The sequence below is a fragment of the Phlebotomus argentipes genome, unplaced genomic scaffold (genome assembly GCF_947086385.1).
Source record: "Phlebotomus argentipes unplaced genomic scaffold, Phlebotomus argentipes genome assembly contig_15, whole genome shotgun sequence".
NCBI lineage: Eukaryota > Metazoa > Arthropoda > Insecta > Diptera > Psychodidae > Phlebotomus > Phlebotomus argentipes.
Genome location: NW_026776181.1, coordinates 13,179,718 through 13,200,691, shown reverse-complemented (window position 1 = coordinate 13,200,691; position 20,974 = coordinate 13,179,718). Strand labels below are relative to the sequence as shown.

At 42.1% G+C, this 20,974-nt stretch overlaps 2 protein-coding genes across 2 annotated transcripts; both read left to right on the top strand.

Annotated features, from left to right (window-relative positions):
• Positions 1-7,891: 7,891 nt before the first annotated feature.
• LOC132263188 (mucin-2-like) lies at positions 7,892-17,504 on the top strand. Its single transcript, XM_059762832.1, has 6 exons — positions 7,892-8,662; positions 8,725-9,176; positions 9,262-9,883; positions 9,945-10,729; positions 10,936-11,077; positions 14,258-17,504. Exons 1-6 carry the CDS (start codon positions 7,901-7,903, stop codon positions 15,230-15,232), a joined length of 3,738 nt encoding a protein of 1,245 aa, XP_059618815.1. The 5' UTR covers positions 7,892-7,900; the 3' UTR covers positions 15,233-17,504.
• LOC132262469 (uncharacterized) lies at positions 16,550-20,727 on the top strand. Its single transcript, XM_059761744.1, has 6 exons — positions 16,550-16,612; positions 17,411-17,732; positions 19,454-19,831; positions 19,888-20,123; positions 20,188-20,332; positions 20,403-20,727. Exons 1-6 carry the CDS (start codon positions 16,550-16,552, stop codon positions 20,465-20,467), a joined length of 1,209 nt encoding a protein of 402 aa, XP_059617727.1. The 3' UTR covers positions 20,468-20,727.
• The last annotated feature ends 247 nt before the right edge of the window (positions 20,728-20,974 follow it).

The following is a 20,974-nucleotide window of genomic DNA, read 5'->3' as shown; positions in this document are numbered from 1 at the left end:
GGCAAAAGTGAGTCGGTGAATGGTGACTTAAAAGATTGTTTATATCCAAGACCAAGTAACGACCTTCTCTGCCACTCTCGAGTGACTTTCAGCAATTCAAGCAATTTCTTTCTCTCTCTACATCGCTTTTTCGAGCGCCTCGCATATGCAATCAGTGTATTTGTGGGTGGTTCACTGCCTCTCCTCACTCAGCCATTTCTCAATGAGCCAATTATCCAGTGATACATATTTTATATTTATTATTTTCTTTGCTTTTCACTAAATGCCTCTTCGACACGTTTAGCGATGAGACACGTGAGTCACTGTGGGTAAGAAAATGATTTCACACAAAAGCTATTCAAGCAGGCAAAGTTTTTGGACACAAATCCCCCCCAGAACACCCTCTAATTAAACAGATGTAACAATGGTTACAATATAAGGGGCCAGCAAGTCGACGTATTCTTTCCGGAAGTATACGTGACTTCAATACTCGAGAATTGTGCAACTATTTCAAAGAATTATGCTGCACTTTACCCAACAAATGCACCTCAACGCCTGTGTAGAGGAAGACCAAAAGCTCTCTCTCCCTCGAGTTGCGCTCAATTGTAACTGAACATCGCAATTAATTGGGTCTTTAATATAAATTCCCAAATGAAATCAACTAATTAGTTGCATAAGTATCTGAAAAGGTATAAAAACAAGCCAGATAGGTAAACAATTAACAGGTAACACTTATAAAATTGTAGCACTTTCCTGGGCATTGGGAAATCGACAAAGCCAAATGCTTTGGTTTTATTTTCTTGGAAGAATTAAACTTATAAGCTTCCGCAATTAGGGCGCCAATTGTTATCTCTCTCTCTTGAGGAATTTCCATCAGAGTTGAGGAGAAATCTTTCACCTTGAAATTCCCAGTAAAGAATTGCAATGTGGCGCGGGTAATTTTTACCGAGTTGAAAGCAAAAGTGTGGGCGTGAGTGTGTTAATTCTTGCATTTGACGCTCAATTCTTCACACAATTCAACATTTGTATGAAATAATGATCATGAGCCATTATAGTCAATTTTATCTGTTTCTCTCTTACCGCTACTTGTCTCCACGGCGATGCAAATGTACGGAGAAGAAAACAAGATGATCAAGATTGGAAATATTTCCCTGAGCAGATGAAAAGAATTGCTCAAATTATTCCATACTTTTATATAAAACACGCTATTAAAGTCTCGTATAGAGTTGGAGGGAAAATAAGATTTCACAATTAATTAATGACCCCATGGGTAAGAAAGCCTAATGAGAAACATTGTTGAAATTAAGTTGAACATTTTGCGATACAAATCTAAACAGAAAATCCGCTGGACATCTTCGTGAATTTTCCCATGTCCATCCTATTGAATAATATCTAGCGTGGTGGTCGCGCAGTAATTGGAGGGTAAATAATTGTATTTTCAGTGTAAATAATTGTTAAAGTACGGAATAAAGTCGCGGTAGTATGGAAAAAAAGTGCAAAATACATCACGAGAATTGCGCCATACCGAGAAATGCCTTGTAAAAGAATATATGAAAAAAATTTCACAATTAGCTAATTGTGGGGCAACATATACAGCTATTTATTGCAAACTTCCATATGTTATTTATTTAAAGTCAGCGCCTGAAGAGAATGCCGCGAAGATAAAGAATCTAACAATTCCGAGCACGACCAAATCGGCAGTGCGTCATCAATGGTATAAACTAATCAATTGGATTGACAAAATGGGATGAAATTTCAATAAACATCTCAAATCATCGCACAAGATAATCTCCGCGGAATGCGGTTAAATGTTATGTAACCTTTAAACTCTCGCGTCATTTTAATGACTTTCCTGAAGATATTTTTCAACTTACGCCTTCCCCTCCACGTCACGGCTGTTTTATATCATTCTGAACCCCTCTCGATCAAGTTTCGCACTCCAGCAAATTAATGTTGGTATTTCAAAATTATTTCATACCGGTTGCTGGATGACTCGTCCGCATTTGGTTGGCACTTTTCCTTTTTTCCACTTGTCTCAATACCAAACCATTTACTCGAGAGTGCGAAAATCGCCCGGAGAAGTCCATCGTCAAGTTTACGTGCGGAATTGAATGTTGATGGAAGGCTCTTGTAAAAATACCCTCCCCAAATGCTATGAATATGAGCAAATGATCGTGTTATTTTGCACAATCATCGCGCTAAGCTGTGAAAACTTGAGAGCAATTCAGCGTTTCAAAGAGCGGAAAGCCGAGCTAATGAGACCGATCGCAATTCAATCGGAAATGTTGATGGAATTTTTGAGGAGGAAATATCCAATTTTGGTCTCACCTCCAGGCGACAACGCGTACGTGCTTTTCAGGCAATTAATGATCATCTATCTCTCCTCAGATCTACTGACTTTGAACACACTTCAGAGATGATCAAAATCTATCCATAGGACAAATGAGATGATCACAAAAAGTTTCACGAGACCTTTTAATTAGTAATTAAGTGGGCAAAAGAGAGATTGGTTTCAGACCCCAACTCAGGGCTATTGAGACGTGTGGAAAAGTTGATGTCCAAGAAATTAGGATCGGCGATACTTATCGGAAGATTTTTTAGTCAATTCTCAAGTAGCATTCAAATTCCTTGAGGCTACCTCTCGCAATTGTTTATTGGAAGAATAATATTGAGAATAGTGTAACTTTGTTCAAATGCAAAGACATTTAAGTGAATCAATTTTATCATTCAAAATTGAATTTAGCCCTCAAGTCAGGGAGGTTTTAAATCTTGCAAATTTTTAGTGGCATGTCAATCAAAGGTGACAAATTCCCGAAATATTCAAATCACTCATTGAGAGTGACAGTGGCAAAATTGAGCTGGTAGACCTTGCAATCAATCACGAACACAATAAAATGAATACTATATAAATAAGACCTAGAATTAGAGCAGAGAAATTCCCATCTAAACTGGTATTTGTAATTTAATTCACAAAGAGGTATACTAAAGCGGAAAGTAGACGATATATCTCTCATGACTTTGCTAATGGACATTCAGTCTGCACTTCATATGCGGAGGGAAAATATTAATAAAAACCTTGCGCAATGACTGTGATAATCTCTTCGCAGTTGGACACTTGGACACACATGGATTTCACAAGAAAATCGACCAGAGAGACGAGTAATATTTAAAATATCTCTCCCATGGCATTTCACATACTATAATTGTAATATCAATGTTATGTAGCCGCAATTATCGGCGACTTTTCCATGCTACGCGCACACAAGAAGGCCCACCTGGATGGTCAGTTCATTGCTCTAGATTTATGGGTGCGAAACCGAGATTTTGTGTGCGTTCTTTTTCACAAGGATCTGGAGCTGGACAGACAATTGCGGCTCCTTGGCCGGACTACATGGGTTCATTGTGGAGTTTAGCCAAAGTATGTGGTGGAAAAACTATGAGAACCTTGTCGCATTTTCTACTGAGCTTGTCACTGAGAATAAAATACATTTTAATGGGCAATTGTTTGCTATATTTAAAACTGCGTGTGTCTTTTCCTTCTATTCAAATGCTCTACGGCTTATTTCATATGAACCAGCACAAAAATCATGAGAATATTTCATAATTCGCTCCTTTGGCGCACTTTTTCCGGGTAAAAGACTTTTACTTTTGCCGATGACGGAAATGTGTGTGTGTGTAAGCGCGAAGGAGGCACGTTCTCCTTAATTGATCGGTGAAAAATGGCTTTTGTAGTATTGCAAAACATCCAAAGGGAGAATTTATCTCTCATGGAAATACAAACAGCCCATGAATTATGCGTCCACGGGAAATTCCTCATGATGATTGACATAAAATGTCCATAAATGGCTTATCATAAAATGCCCATGAGAAAATCTGCAGTGAATATGAAATGCGTGACATATAAAGTAGGCAAAATTGGTGGAAAAAAGGCCTACATATTCTATATACAGTTCAATTAGAGCGTTGTGTTGGTCTCTAGACTAAAATATTGGTATGAATGGAGAGATTTATTGTGATTGGGTGATGTTACCAAGAGCAAAAGTGATGCTTTGTGGAGCATCGGCATAAAGACACGAGCAGATTTGAATCTTGTATAATGCAATCGACACGAGACTTTCACTGAAAATATTAAATATCTATGTGGATATCAAACTGAGACTCTTTTGTCACCAATCGTGTTTATAATTCCTCTTTCTCTCACTCACACTTCTCTTTGCCAACTACGCGATTCAAGCTTTTCCCCATGGCATTCAAAGTTCCTCTCGGGCTTTTTTTCTCGTCACCCCACACTGAATATGTATGCACGAGCGAAAGAGAGACACAGCAAAGTAAATACATAGTTTGATCTGCGGTTGGATGTCGTCTCGTGATGCTTAAATATTTAACATTTTAAAATTATGCGATTTTATTATACAATACTCTTTTCTCGAGCACGATTGTCGATGAGCATACAAGTTTAGGACTTTTTCTCGTTCGCCTCTCGAGTGTATTTACATACTTACATTCCGGGCGGAAAAGTGGGAGTGCAGTCTTAACTTTTTCATGCAAACTGACTCTTTTTTGTCAATGATCTCTATGGTTTTATTTTCAGCAAGGTCAAGATTGTCGGTGTGAAAATGAATGCGCAGAGAAAGATGAGATAAGGTCTTAAGATTGTGGTTAGATATTGGATTTCATGAGGCCAGAAAGGTGGAAGTTTTTTCTCGACCATGTGTCACTGTGCCACTCTGTGTGCCTAATAAATTCTAGATCTTTATGCAACTCAAGTGACAATTATTACCAAAAATTATCGAATCACTATTCAACACTTACTGTCTGTCGACACAACACCCAAAATAAATTCATGTTGCTCAAGATATTTTACTTAATAATTCGTGTTGAGTGATTCAACAGGAATATTTATGAATATTGACTATGATAAAAATGAAACCAGTTGAAAATATATTGAATTTCGACACGATATCGAAGTCCATTTTCAATACGTTCATTGAATAACACAGGGAGAAAGATATGTATTTTTATTTATCGAATAAAAAGAAAGATATTAGTATAGTGAAAAGGCTTTCTTCTTTCACGCAATAACTTCAAAATGACATACTAAAATCTTTTTTTTTAATAATAAAAAAACACTCAAAGAAATTTGGCAAAGTGTGTTAAAGACATTTCATAATTGCGAAATTTCCCCACATTTCACAATATATTTGCCATGTTATCAAATGTATTTGATTATCGTGATTTTTCTCACCTGAAGATGATCTTCCGAATGTTGGTAATTGATCCGCGCCTTGTGATTTCCGTTCGAGAGAAGAAAGTGATGCTGTAATACGAAAATTTTTGTGTACAAATCACTACGAAGTATTTGAAGAAAGTTTGTCAATAGAAGATGATCTTTCACTCAACAATTTCATGTTAACAGCATGTCACATATATTAACTAATATTTATTCACGTATTCTCTCCAGCCTCTTATGCAATTTGCAGCCTTTTTTCGTCACTCTTCATTCATGAGATTTATAAATTTAAATACGTGATCTAGAAATACTTTTTGCCGTATGCTCGCATAATTGCATCACTCAAGTTAAAGATCGTGAGGAAATATAGAGAAAAGTGTACTAAATGGAAGCCAAATAAATCTTCATCATTGTCAATGGATTAATTGATGATTGGTCACGCTCTTGGAGATCATTCAGAGGCCTTTTTGCCCTCCCATTTTTGTGCGAGATTCCCTATTTGTAGAAGGTGAAAAAACCTCTGTCACAGTAATTTATTGAGTGATTTTTTCTCATCACTCAACTAGACAATCTCTTTTTCGCCTTCAAGCTCACTGCAAATGGCTCAAGCTTTTCCAAGTGCGCCTTCTCTTCTGCCTAATTAGCAAATAGATAATCCACACATAAATTCACGTATTAATTAACAATCGACTGATGTTCCTTCCGCTGCTGATCCGTGTCCCATTCAGCCTTTCTACAAAAGAGACACTTTTATGATTTCATTGACGGCTAAGACAATTCAATTGAAACAGTTACTTTCAATCTTACTTAAACACAAATTATTTACCGATTTGCCGGGGAACAATAAAAAACGATCACTTGAATAAAAAGTGATTACAGTGAAAATGGCTTGAAGAGAATCGTGACTTATGTGAAGGTGAAGTTAAAATTTGGCTTGCATTGCGCATTGCCATTTCGTTAGTTGGGAGTTTCTTTTCAAAATAATACCCACTCCAGGTGCTAAAAGAAATCTTGTGATTGAGCATTACAGTTTAATAACAAAAAGTTTTAGTTTGTTGGAGGGAAAATAGGACAAAATTTACATCTTGCCCAAACACGAACATGCAAAAGGTCTTCTCATGTTTAAGTGTGGCTATTTAGATCATTTTATGATGTATCGCAAAGGCGATGGAAAAATCTTCAATGATCATGTTTTATTATGCACAGTAAATTTGATTAATGCTAAAATGATCTCAAGACACCTAAAATCATTCGAGTGAAGAAAATCAATGCAACACTCTTTGTTGATCAATCCCAATACTTTTCCCACAATACGGAAAAGCGCGAAAAAAAGAGAATAGCTTCCGGCAAAGTGGCAACAAGCACAGTCATAATTATGCATTTAAAATGAAATTTATCTCTTTCCCATAAGCATTTTTTTATTGTCTGAATTGACGTATTTAGCCTATAGCTCAATCATCATGAGATCTTGCTCCCATTTCTGGGGCACTGGCCACAGAAGACGGCAGGAAAAAAGCGGTGGGACTCTGAGTCGTGTCGCAATTGAAATTGTTAATAAATCAGATGGTAAGACAATTGCAATTAAAAGTGCGAGTGTGCGGAAAAAAGTGTCGCAAGTCCTCAACTCCAAATGGGATATTAACTATTCTTTCTTTCCCACTTGCTTTCCACTTGTTTCTCGGATCTATTCCATTTGAGTGTGAATGAGTAAGAAGGGAGGGAGCACTGGAGTGGTCATGATTGCAAAAATTGGTAAATCACCTCTTTTTTCCGTCCACGAGTTTTGCGGAGAGACGAACAATGGGAGTAGAATGTTAAAGACTGTTTTATGTGCGATATTTCTCTACAGACGCGGCTCTTTATATAACAAGCCCCTCAAAATACTACAACGCAACCTGGAATGTTGTACCTACACTGAGAATAGAGACCAAAACAAGTCAATTGACATGAGATTGGATTTGAAGTTTGCATACATAAGAGTTTATTGGGTCACTCCACTTCAAGACTGTTTTCATTCATTTCCACTCTCGTTGCCAATTTCGTCTCTCAATGCAAATTCACTCACAAAATTCCTCAACCGAAAATTTGCAAGAGAGTTCTCCATCAGTGGAAATTAATGGAAATTGCTCAGACAAATTTCTTCTTGCCCAGTGAAGGTATGAGAGATGTAAGAAATTGCAGATGCATCAACATTTCTGCGAATCAATTTATGCTCTGGTTGCTGAAGAAAAGAAATATATTTTAGTCCAGAGTGAGATAATTGTTGAAGAAAAGCCAAGTTGTGGATTTTCTTGTGCAATGAAGGCCGAATAGGACAGAATTTTGTGTGATAAAAATTCAGAGTGTTTGAGGTCCATGAGAACATCCGCCCAAATGGTAATTGTAAGACGTGTTCAGAGTTCTTGCGGCAATAGCGCTACGGTCAATAAAATTAAGTATTCTCATTTCATGTAACCACCGGAGATTCAATCGATGGTGCTAACGAAATCACAAGAGCTCTTTATGACTTCCCTTTCTCGCGCTCTCTTTGAAACACATACCGAATAATTGCACTTAATATGCAATTAAATAAGCATATTATACCCTTTTGTCTTCAACAACCTCTTTGCTGAACGAACTTCTTCCTCATTAATAATTGATGTAACAATTTTGACGTTCTTTTCCTCATCCTTTCAGTCACCTCACGGAGGGATGCGATTTTCTGTGTACCTGCTTCTAGTCAGCGTTCTGTGCGCCACAGTCCACACGGTCGGCAGTACAGCCGGCAATCGTGTAGTCTGTTACTACACAAATTGGTCAGTGTACCGTCCGTCAACGGCGAAGTTCAACCCACAGAACATCAATCCCTATCTCTGCACACACTTGATATACGCCTTCGGCGGCTTCACCAAAGACAACGCCCTCAAGCCCTTCGACAAGTACCAGGACATCGAGCAGGGCGGCTATGCCAAATTCACCGGCCTTAAGACCTACAACAAGAACCTGAAGTGCATCCTGGCCATCGGTGGCTGGAATGAGGCCTCATCGCGGTTCTCGCCAATGGTCGCCAGTGCTGAGCGGAGACAGCAATTCGTGAGGAACACCATCAAATTCCTCCGACAGAATCACTTCGATGGTCTCGACTTGGACTGGGAATACCCGGCGTTCCGCGATGGCGGAAAACCACGCGATCGGGAGAATTACGCCCAATTTGTGCAGGAACTGCGGGAAGAGTTCGACAGGGAATCCTCCAAAACTGGCAGACCTCGACTTCTTCTCACCATGGCAGTTCCCGCGGGAACTGAGTACATTGAGAAGGGCTACGACATCCCGAAGCTCAATAAGTACTTGGATTGGTTCAATCTACTGACCTACGATTACCACAGTGCTTTTGAGCCTGCAGTCAATCATCATTCTCCTCTGCTGTCGCTTCAGGAGGACGACGAGTACAATTTTGACGCGGAACTGAATATCGTAAGTCCCTAAAACTATTCCTCTACCATTGAAGTCTCAAATTCTTCTGTTTTTGTTCCCAGGACTACACGATAAAGTTCTACCTGAACCAGGGAGCTGATAGGGATAAGCTGGTTGTGGGGATTCCAACTTACGGACGATCCTACACTCTTTTCAACCCTGAAGCCACTGAAATAGGCGCTCCTTCTGACGGCCCGGGTGCTCAGGGTGATGCCACGAGGGAAAAGGGATACCTTTCCTACTACGAGATCTGCCAGATGATCAAGGAGGATTCAGAATGGACTGTGGTACAGCCAAATGACAAAGCCATGGGCCCGTACGCTTTCAAAGGCAACCAGTGGGTCGGCTATGATGACGAAGCCATTGCTCGCCGGAAGGCAGAATATGTGGCATCAAATGGACTGGGAGGAATAATGTTCTGGTCGATAGACAATGACGATTTCCGTGGAACTTGCACTGGGAAGCCCTATCCAATCATCGAGGCAGCTAAAGACTCCCTCTACCTCAATCTCGGGTGAGTAATGGCGCATTGAGAGATTTCCTCACTTTCCCGGGTTCCCACCTCTGCGAAAATGATGATTAATGAATGTCTTTTGTAGTTCCAGTGACAATGACGTTATTACGCGAAGTCGCAAGAAGAATACAAGTCGCCCACGACCGCGTCCATCAACTAAGAATCGCATCACGGAGGAGGATGATCGCAATGTTATTTCGCGCACAACAAATCGACGAAAGCCTGGTCACCGGAAGAGGACCAGCACAACGACCACCACTACCACGACAACCACTCCCGAACCTGTGCAGGATTATGTGTCCATGAGAACCAGCACAACGCCCGCTCCACCGACAACTCCTGACCCAGGCAGTGATTTCAAGTGCGAAGATGAGGGCTTCTTCCCACATCCGCGCGACTGCAAGAAGTACTTCTGGTGTCTGGATAGCGGACCATCGGAATTGGGCATTGTGGCGCATCAGTTCACATGTCCGTCGGGATTGTACTTCAACAAAGCGGCGGATTCATGTGACTATTCCCGGAATGTGATCTGCTCCAAGTCCAAATCCTCATCCTCGACTAGTTCTTCCTCCACGACCACAACTACAACTTTTGCTCCTTCGACAACTACCAGGAAGAGTCCAATTACGGCCGCTACGAGCAAATATACATTCCTAAGAGCATCATCAACAACAACCACAACGACAACCCCATCCCCTGTCTATGATGTGAGAATAATAGCAAAAATTGAATGTATGTCGAAGATATAATGAATTCTTTTCTTTTCAGGATGATTACGAGTACGACGATGAGGAACTCGTAGACGAGAGGGAAGAAGGCTCAGATACAGAGGATGCTGAAGATCCTAAAGTCATTAAGGAGTTGATTGAATTGATTAAAAAGGCGGGCGGTTTGGAGGAACTGGAGAAGCAACTCCACACCCAGAATAATGACAATCCACAAGAGACCGTAACAACCACAGCGGCCAGTATTAGCAAATCGCTCTATGACAAGATTCTCAGCAGGGCCTCAAGCAGCAATCTTGAATCCTTTAAGAATCGTTTTGGTTCAGACAGCGCAAGTGAAAATCGAGTGAGGAGCACTTCCAAGTACACTCCAATTGTGAGGAACTCTCGTCCCGGGCCTCAAAACGCTGGAGTGGATAAATTGCCGGAGTTTGAGGGATTCCTGCGTGAGAAGCCTCAATATGTGACCATCAGCCGGCCGAGAGCCACTCAGTCCACAGACGAACAGGAAATTGGGAGTTTCGACGAGAGTCTCCCGGATGCTCCAAGGACTGAGCCCACTTTCGTGCGACACACGCTTCCGCAGCAAAATTATGTGAACATTCGAAGGGGAAGGCCGAAGAATCCCGTTGTCAGTGCAGATATTGCTGACGAAGCGGAGGAAGAGGACTTTCCTGAGGAGGAAATTAGCTACGATAGAGTGAGTCCAACTAGTGAGAGATCCGTGCCCAATAATCAGTATGTGAGCATCAGGAGAACTTCAACTGCGGCATCTCCTGGACCGGATGAAGTGGAAACTGAAGCACCTCTATTGAATGCAATTAACAGGTATATAAGTTAATCCTTAAAATACATTTCCTCACATGCTTTCTAAATATTAGTGCCTCTAATTAATTGACTATCTATACTGCCTTGCACTTACTATAATTTCAGGATATTGTCTAATGGCCCGTAAATAACAGCTTCGAAACAAGGACTAACTATACAAATTTCTTATATCCAAATTCTAATACACTTTTCGTCTTTCCGTAAAGGTACAAAATCCTGTCACGGACCACGGAAACCACCACCTTCAGCGCCTTGGCCCCGGATGTGAATCAACTGGCGGAGAAGGAGGACGAACCTGAGGAGACGCCCGTTCCCCCGACAACGTCATCAACGAGTACAACAACCTCGGTACCAAGCTCTTCTACGTATTTTAGCACCCCAAGACAATTTAACATTGCAGAAACAGCAACAACATCGACACAATTACCCTTAGATATATTCACGACAACCACACAAGATTACTCGTGGACAGAAAGGGTGACGGCACCGGAAACGATATTTATAATTCGCAAAACGACGGAAATACCCCTAGAGCCTCCATCAACCTACACTCCGTCAACGACTAACCCAGTTGACTTGCTAACCACTGGCTATGTAGTTGAGGGTAGCACCTTTGGTAGTAGTATTTTAGATCCTGACACGACTCTGGCCACGGAGACGCGTGGTGACACGATTCAGGAGGTCGAAGAGGACCTCCTGCCGCCGCGAAAGCGCGTTGAGGTGAATGAAGTGAGACGTTTAGATGAGGAGCAGCTAGCCACTTCCACAGTGGCACCAGTGAGGAACTTCCTTGGCATTTCACATCGCCGCATCCGACCATTCAAGCGCATCTCGTCCACGGAGAACGCCTCAGAGGCAGTCTCTCCGTTGGCCAACGAAGTGACTCAAGCACCAGGTGGTCAGGAGAGAAAGGTGAGTTTGAGACAGCGTGGTAGATTCCGCGGATATTCTCCTGTCCCAAATGATTTGTCACTGAATTCCCAAGTCATCACTCAGTCCACAACTTCACCTGCACCATTTTCACAATCTCCCACTCCCTCGGACTTCACGAGAGATCCCACCATCGAACGTCAGAGAATTTATCGCGGCAGAAAGAGGTACAACACTCGCGGAGAGATCGTCAGAGGAAATGATTTCCCATCGACAGAGAGAAATCTTCCACCAAGGAGAACCATCAGGCCCAGGGATGAAGTGACTGAAGTGAAAAATGTGGAAATCTCCACTCCAGGCACCCCAGATAGAAGGCAGATTGTTTCAAGGAGAAGGAGACCTTTTACCACAAGTACTACAACTACAACGGAAATCCCAACGACTCCAGAGCCACAGACAACCACACAATTCCCAGTGAATCCCATTAATAGATTCCAAATCTTTCAGCGTGCGAAAGATTCTAGGAGTCAGGAGGACAATTCTCCCATTGTTCGTGTTGTAGTTCAACCAGTCGCCACGTCGAAAGCTCAAGAGGAGGAGATAGTCTTCGTGACCACGCCATATCCCTTTAGGTCATTCCAGGACAATAGTCTCTTCCACAATGAACGCCATGGAAAACTGGATCAAATAGGAGAGGCTACAAAGTCAGGACCGAACTATCGAGACTCAAGAATCATTCGACCGTTTATAGCGGAACCAATTGAAGTGGCCATTTCCACAACTGAGCCTCCAGTAACAGAAGCTGAGAATTTGGAAACAACAGCTTCGAGTTTGGAGACCACGGATGCTCCTGCTCCTGTGACACTCTTCCCATCGAGAGGAAGGAATCGTTTTGGCACTGTGTCCAGAACTTCTGCAGAGCGTAGGAGAGTATCTCCTGAGAGGAGTTATGAAGACACATCCTCGGCGGGACAGGTTAGATTTGTTGTCCGACGAAGGAGACCCATAGCTCAAGTCTCCAGGGAGGCCAGTGCATCCCAGGAAGAAGCAACGACAGCTTCACAGAGAATCAGGAGCAGAAGACCTCAATACCAAACCACATTAGCGGAAAGCTTTGAGAGAAGTTCAACAGAATCCGCAGAAACTATTACTTCTTCTTCTGAAGAAGCATTTACAGAGAGAAGTCGGGTGAGAGGCAGAAGACCTCAAATTTCAACAGATTCTTCCTATGTGCCAATTAGAAGACGTCCAAGTAGAATTGAATCCTCCACAAGCTCATCTGAATCCGGTGTGAGTTTTAGGAGGAAATTAATCAGAAAACGGCCAGTTTCGAGATTTGATGTCTCTTCTGAAGTGCCAAGAGTTGAACAAGAAACTTCCTCGACGGCTGCTACTCCAGAAGCAGAAACTCCTGATCAACAGAGATACAGGAAAGTGATTAGAAGGCTGAGACCAAGAGTTTCGACGTCTACAACAACCACAACAACGACGACTACTACTGAACTTCCTGAGACAACTGAAGAGAGTTTTGAGGATGTCTCGACGGCAAGAGGAACCTTCCAGCATGTTGAGGCAGACAATGGAAGAACTCACATTCTTAAACTGGAGGAAACAGAGGAAGAAGTTGAGGAACCTGAATATGGAAGCACCACTGTCGCTCCAACGACAACTTTCCGTCGTGCAAAGGCGCAAAATATTGAAAAACTTTATGTAACTATCAATCGAGGAGCATCTCAGGAAGCCACAACAGAGCTCTCTAATGAAGTGGAAGACCCTGTGGAGGAGGAAGTGACCAAGATCGAGAGATTCGAGGAAAAGTCAACAACGGAGAAATTGACTCCACGATATCGAGTGGCTTTTCGCTCTCGTCGGCCAGTAATATTCACATCAACAACTTCAGCTGAACAACCTGTGGCCACGCCTCGGTCGTTCATTCCCAGGAGATTCAGCAGTCGTGTTCAGGACAAGGAGCAGGTAAGTGTTGAGGTCACCACCGCGCGAGGTCGCCCATTAAACTTTGAGGGGAGCACCAGGCCTCGCTTCCGAAACACATTCCGTGGCACCACGGGATCTATTGAAGGCTTCCGCGGGGGATTTAGGTCAGAAGCACCCGTTGAGGAAGTGGCGCTGAATCAGGAGATTCATGAGGATGAGCCAGAGGTAGAAAGCCCCGATGAGGTGGTGGCCGCAGAGGAAGAAAAGCGCCCGGGTGATAATATTGAGAATAACTCTGTTGAGAAGATCGTCAATCGTCCAACATACCAGACAATTGATCGGTCAAAGCTCCATCCAGCATCCAGGAAGTTTGAGACAACAACCCAGAGTCTTACAAAGTCCTCTAAGAGTTTTGACAAACCTGTGGCCACCACGGAGCCACCGACTACCCTCGAGGGCAGCCTGAGCGAGAGCCAGCGAGAAAGAACGCGGAAACTCTTCACGGTCACGAGTAAAAAGTACAATACACCCGTAGTTAGTAGTAAAGTTGCTGTAGATGTGGGAGTTGATCAAGTTGGGGTTACAACAGAAACATCACATAACACTGATAACAGTCCACAAGACACCACGGAAGATGTAAATACAAGTACAGTTCAGGATACTGAGACCACAACACTCACTATCGATGATGAGGAGAGTTTAATCAATTCGAACCAATTGCAGGGCGGAACCCACATTTTCCGGCCGGCTTTCAGGAGAAAAACCACCACTACGACCACCAGTCGACCCACCACACTCCATCATGTCTTCGCCATAGACTATGATGATACCACGACGAGCCCCAGCACAGTCAGTCCCAGTCCATCTGCCAATGGCACGACGCCCAAGCAGGAGGAACCCGCCGGGGAGATCAGCCAGCATCTGGAGAAACTTGTGGAGGTGAACAGGATTGTGGAGATCTACTCGAAGCAGGACAATGTTCGGATAGAGGGCAAATCTTTGGAGCCGAAGACTCTCCAAAGCACAGATTTGAGGGTGGAGAAAATCCCTACGTTAGACAAACTGGGTGAAGTGAGTCGCTTGACGCTGATAAAGTACGTTGATCCACTCAATATCACCCAGGAGAATCTCACAGACACACCCAGGGAGGCAAAATCACGTCAAATACTCTCGCCAGAGTATATTTTCAGTGTGGAGACCTCCACAATTCCCCTGGAAGGACTCTTTCGGCAAGAGAGTGAGCGACAAGCAAAGAACGTCGTTCTCACAGCCGAGGAAGATGGGAAGAAGCTGAACATTGTCTATGCCACGAGCATCGGGGGCAATGAGAAGAGATCCACCAGCACGCATGCCACAGAAAGCACCACGGATAATGAGATAGAGGTGACAACATCTCTTCCCGGATCATCGAGCACATTTAAGCCGGTACGACCTCTTGTCTCTCTGTTGCGACCCGAAACCAATGAATCCTCCCCTATCGTCATTTCCATTGCCAACCTGGACAAGGTCCTCCTCACGCGGGTCACTGAGGAGGACGCGTCCACCTCCACGCTGGCACCAGCGGATTCCACCACGGTGGTCGCTGGCGATCACGGAAGTGGCGACAGTGAAGGCACCACAGAGAGTGTTCCGCAGGAGACTCAAGAGCTAGTCCAAGGAGAGACCACAACAGACTCTGTAACAGCCACACAACTCTAATCCTTCTCTCCTTCACCACCTGCTTCAACATTTCACCCATTCTCTAGGTTTCCCCTTGTGTACAGTCCCCACAATCTATGGTCTGAGGGTTTCTTTTCACTCACTTCATGAGCATTTTCTTGGCTCTCTTCTTGGGAATCTCTTACACAATGATTGAGGCGATGGATTTCTCTGTCTCTTCCTGGTGCTTTTGACACAAGAGTCTTTAAGAGAAGCGAGTACATATCCTGGATCTTAAGTCATCCTGTTCAATAATCTCTCTGAGAGAATGTTATGTCTTTTTGTTAATGTATGTCTTTAACATGTGTAAAATAACATATCTTATGTAAGTTTAGCTTTAAGTTTTGTAAAAAGGATGTATAAGAAAGATCTGATTGGAATTTTTCTGAAATTTCATATCTTCACCACTATACAAAAATGCTACATTCACTTCTTATATTCATGAAAATCCTTAAACGATCCAAAAATTCGTCTCTGTAAAAAAGAAAGCAATTTGCAGAAGAGAGTTGTAGTTTTTTCCAAGTGCACGAAAAGATTGGCGATTTGGATGAAAAGAGATTAGCATTAGTTTTAATCACACATATTTTATTGTAAATCACTACAAAGTATGTTTTGCCAGAGAATTGCTAATGAAAATTTATTGTTACACTTGTTGTTTTACTTCTGTCACAGAGTGGGAAACACACACGCATGATTTGTACGGTTTTTGGGATAATATTCTTGACTTGCTTAAGCTGTCCAAAAGTCGTGGGATGGTTGTGAAATTTGAGAAATAACTCTTTTGCAAGAATAATGCCATGTTTGTACATACACAGAAATTATAGATTAAGACAGATTTAAGATTATAGGGCTTTTATTGCATTTTTCACAGCAGAACACATTGCTCACAATGATTTCAACAAAGTAATTTATCAATAAAAGAGAATGTTTTCGTTATTAACGGATGTTCAATTTTTATATTTGTATCTGACAGTGACATTAAATTGTACGTCAAAATGTCACATCTCTTGGATTCAAAATCAACGTCTGTCAATTCTATATAATTTATTCCGCCTCCGCGTAACTAATTAAAATGTAATTAATACTGGCCTTGACCCCAATGTGAGGGAGAGAGTGAAAGAGTCCAAATCTGCAAGCGCACACTTTAGAAAAGAGTTGAGTCAGTTAAGTGATTTAAATCACTCTTTGCCATCCAATTAAATGTAAACTCTTTCAAGGTGGAGCACACGTAAAATATATTCGAGTGTGCTTTTTGTGAGCTGAAGACTTCACAGTCAGCTCAAAAGGCATTAACGGAACTTTCGCTGCATCGGGAAAATGAAAGTGAGACAGCGATTGATGGTGAAGCCATTCGGGAAGTTGATTTGTACTGGAACTCCAGTGAGATAATGAATTTTACAAAACACAGCCTCGATGATGAGCCACATTGATTGAATGCCTTGTGCCAAAGAGACGAAAAAATACTTTCACTCGAAAACCTGCATCGAAGATCATGGCTATGTTTAGTGAGGCAAAAGTGAGAGACGGAGGATTGAGAGATTTATTTATGATGAATCACAATTGATCGCTGTGTCACATTTAATATTTACAAATTCCCCCAGTCATACACACATAGCTGAATGAATAAAAGAGTAGCAAAGAGTGTTATGAAACGATGAAATCATCAATATGATTTTTCACAGAGTGCCTTTTAAAGAAAGTTACATAAAATTATCGCTTTTTCTCCCTTCGTGTGATTTTTTTCTCGTCACTCTTTCGATCTGTCGTGATCATTTGATATTTGAAGATATCATTGACTCACTCACTCTCTCTCACTCTCTGGGAAAATATTTATTGACTCTGTACAGAAAAAATGAAAGTTTCTGTGGAGGGAAAAAAATTATCACCAAAAAATTGACCACACTGAAAAGCATGGGACGTATTAAATTGAAAGACCATCGAGAAAAGCAATTATTTATTGTCGCCTTAATTGTTTCCTGCTTGTGAGAGATAAAATAAAAGTATTATGAATAAATTGTCATGCACAAGATCACCTCTTTCCACCACACAACACGATATCACCAACAAGATCACACACTTTCAAGAGCACCTGTAAATGACTTAACACTCTGCACTGTCGTCACAGATGGATGGCAAATGCACAGCTTCCGAGGTGATAACTGAGGATCTCTCTTGCAGAACCGCCCGCAGCTGCTGAGGCCCAACTTCCGGCGTCCCACGTACAATCCTCGCACCCGAAGCACCGTCGCCACGCCGAAATCTACAACCACAGAGCGCCCAACGGTGAGTGCTTCCTCCACGACGGCTCGATCGTTTCTGCTGCGCCGAGGATCGCGACCGCCAAGCACGCAGCCAACGACCACGAGCGCGCCGCCGCAAGCGAGCCCCAAAACTCCGCCGCGGATCGCCATCCGACGAAAATTCGGCGGATCGCGTGGGGAGACGCCCCAGCCCGCCAAGTCCACCACCACGGCCGCTCCGCCGAAAAGCAATGATCTCGGTGAGATTTCTTTTTTTGCCTCTTGCATATTTTGTGATCTTTCTCACTTTAATCTCGCTCGCGCGATCGTGATCTTGTTTGAGACCGCAGAAAACGAGGTTGACAGCAAATCTGGTCCGCATGGCAAGGACAATTTCTTGAGAAAGATATACTTCTTGGACCACTTCTTTTGACTCGCGGACAAGCTCTCACGCATCAGGGGCTCGCCATTGCGAAATGCATAATCGTGCTTTGGAATTTGAAAAGGAGCGAGAGAGAAAAAAAGTGAAGGGAGCTGATATTACTTCAATTACTTGAGTGGTTCGATTAGTTTTATCCGTAATTTTTTAAATGGTTCACTTTAACGAGAAAATTAGATTGTTTTTTGGGGGTGGAACTTTTAAATTATTTTTTAAGCTTACTCAATATTAATGTAAACACACTCTCTTGCTTCGTGATTCATCAGCCCCTGATTTTAAATCAATGTCCATGAAAAGAGCCAAACTGGATCGTGATGAATGACTTATTTAATACCTCTCGAGCAGTATAAGATCTTTTCGGCATAAAACTTCAGAAATTCCCCCATAAATTGGAAGATTTGGAAACAATAGGCTAAGAAAAAATAACTTTGCATATATGGCAAAGTGAGATCATTTTTTAATTGACACTGAATCACTTCCTATCTCATCTGAACACCTGGTTAAAAAATGCTGATTTAGCAAAAGAGAAAATTAGCGCCAAATTTGTGTGAAAGTATGGAATTTCTATAGCCATCTTGATGAAGAGCCACACGAAGAGAGTTGCATAAATTGATTGCATAAAGTTCAATTGAATGCAAAATGTTGAAGGTTCAGGCGACAAGTGGCCTTTTGAAGAAAGTTTATTGACTCTCGAGTGAATTGACTAAAAGGAATGGTGAAGACTTTGCTTTTCAGCATTCGTCAAAGTCGCGCCATGTCAATTAATTCCCCTTTGGCAAAGATGGTGAGAATATTTACTGAGCAAATGCCTCCATATCTCTCACCACCTCGCTCACCCACTTTGTCCACCGATATACAGACCGGTCGGACCACCTTGAGCAAACATAAAGACTTGTGTGGAAAAACAATCATTTCGCCTCCTGTCGCTTTTCCATCAAAACCACACTCAAAAGCCACATTTTGATGCAACAGCCAACGAGATTGTTCCATAAATTGGCCACCGCACGGGTTTTTCATCCACAACCATTTCTGCATGCTGTAAAACATCAGCCAAGGCAAACAAGCGAGCGAAAGATGAGCATTTTATTCAAATGATCATCGTCAAATTGCGTGCTTCGCCGCTTCTTCTCCCTTCTCGCGATCTGGAAAAATAAGGCAAAACATCGCCGAGAGTGATGAAATATTTTTATTGAACCACTTGTGCCATCTTCGATAGACAAGTGAATGGCGAGTCTTTGATTTGAGACGAGAGAAATAAAAGTTTTGGACATTGTGGAAATTTGCCAGCAGGATTAATTACCTTGACACAATTTTTGCTGGTCCATTTAATTTAAGAGACTTATGAAACTTTGCATTTAGAAAGTGCAAAATTCATACAAAATTTTACTCAGAAAATGCTTCTTTACATCATGTGTACATATTTTCGAGGTTTTATTATAACCATTTGCCACCCACTTAATTTTTATCCCTCACTTCTGCGATCATTAGCATTGTAGAGTTGTTGAGAAAGACATTAATTACTTTATTCATTGTGAAATTCATTACTCAAAAACACGCGTTTAGGCACAACAGAGCAGACCACCTACAAGAGGCGTTACACCTTCACCACAAAGCCATCCTTGAGGACAACAACACCGGCAACAACAACCTCTGCGAGCTCAACAGTGGCAACAACCATCATCGATGGGGTTGACCAGGAAATTGAACAGAGCATAAATCAGGAGAACAAATTCTCAAGCAGTCGCTACAATCAAATAAGCGAACCCATCGACGAGGAATTCGTCCTGGCTATTAAGACCATCTCTAAAGCTCCGCCGCCAGTTCCCATTTCCACCCCCAAAGCAGACAATTCCTTCAAAGACGTCTCGCCACTGCAACGATTTGAGCTGTCAACACCAAGGAAACCTGTCTCTCCCACACGTAAGACCCTTAAATTGTGTCTTCCTGGAATCGTAGTACATTAATTATCCTTACAGCAAGAGTTACCCATAGACGACCAAGTACGACAAGAGCTCAGCTAAGCAGCGTGAGTCGCCGACCGAAAGTCCCTGCAGCTTTCGACAGGATTCTGCCGTCGAGGAGATCCCAGAGATTGCACTCATCCTCGCCGAGATCAGACTCAGACTTTGTGAGCAAAACCTACCGGCCAGTCATCGATTATGACTATTATGACGATGAAGACGATAGGATAATCGGAAAATCCAATTCACAAGTACAGAATAACCCTTCACAAACGCACTGACATTCAATAAAATTACTTCTGCGAATACTTCCAGGTGAAGGTGATTCTCCACGGCCACGGAGTAATCGAGTGTCTGGACCAGGGCAATTTTCCACATCCGTTATCATGTCGAAAGTTCATTTCCTGCGCCAAAATGGAAAATGGGGGCGTGGTAGGATGGGAATATACGTGTCCGAAAGGTGGTTAACTCTTAATTGCCATTTCCTCTGCACTCAACACTCACAAATTTTCCCTCTCACCTCTTTTCAGGCCTCAGCTACGATCCCGTGGGTGGCATTTGCAATTGGGCAGCCGGATTGGGGTGCAAGGAGTAGCGTGAATGTGTGCAATCTCATCCCTTGTAATTTATTCTGTCTGTCTTCACATCGAAAATGTGCTCTCTCTCTATGGAGATTTGCTGAGATTCACCCTCGGATTCTCCGCAAAAGTGTAACGCCATGATTATTAATCTATAACGACAAAATTCCAAAATCTCGACTGAATGCATAATGATCTTTGTGGGAGAATTCCAAATTCATATGGATTTGTTTTTATTTTCGTTTAATTCGCTAATAACATAATGTTAAGATTATAGTGTGGCATTTCTCTTATTTTTTGTATATTTACTGAGAAATAAATCATTTTTTGTACAAAAACGTCGTTGAATTATGTTAATCTGTTTGAAATTGCATGTTTGCTGTCAGTGGCGCCCTCTAGTTGCCGATTTCTGCTACTCCGATAACATTTCATCACAATTTAGAGTTGACTGGCTTGAAAATTTCATTATGCTTTATGTGGTTTATGAAGACATTCTACTTAAACTATATATTTTGTAAGATTCT

What these genes read in the sequence shown, in the direction of transcription:
- LOC132262469 (XM_059761744.1), top strand. Translation starts at nt 16,550, where the DNA reads ATGAAAGTGAGACAGCGATTGATGGTGAAGCCATTCGGGAAGTTGATT. An exon ending in TCGGAAAATCCAATTCACAA is followed by an intron (nt 20,124 to 20,187) that starts GTACAGAATAAC and finishes GAATACTTCCAG; the next exon opens with GTGAAGGTGATTCTCCACGG. An exon ending in GGAATATACGTGTCCGAAAG is followed by an intron (nt 20,333 to 20,402) that starts GTGGTTAACTCT and finishes ACCTCTTTTCAG; the next exon opens with GCCTCAGCTACGATCCCGTG.
- LOC132263188 (XM_059762832.1), top strand. Translation starts at nt 7,901, where the DNA reads ATGCGATTTTCTGTGTACCTGCTTCTAGTCAGCGTTCTGTGCGCCACA. An exon ending in TCCCTCTACCTCAATCTCGG is followed by an intron (nt 9,177 to 9,261) that starts GTGAGTAATGGC and finishes TGTCTTTTGTAG; the next exon opens with TTCCAGTGACAATGACGTTA. An exon ending in CTATTGAATGCAATTAACAG is followed by an intron (nt 10,730 to 10,935) that starts GTATATAAGTTA and finishes CTTTCCGTAAAG; the next exon opens with GTACAAAATCCTGTCACGGA.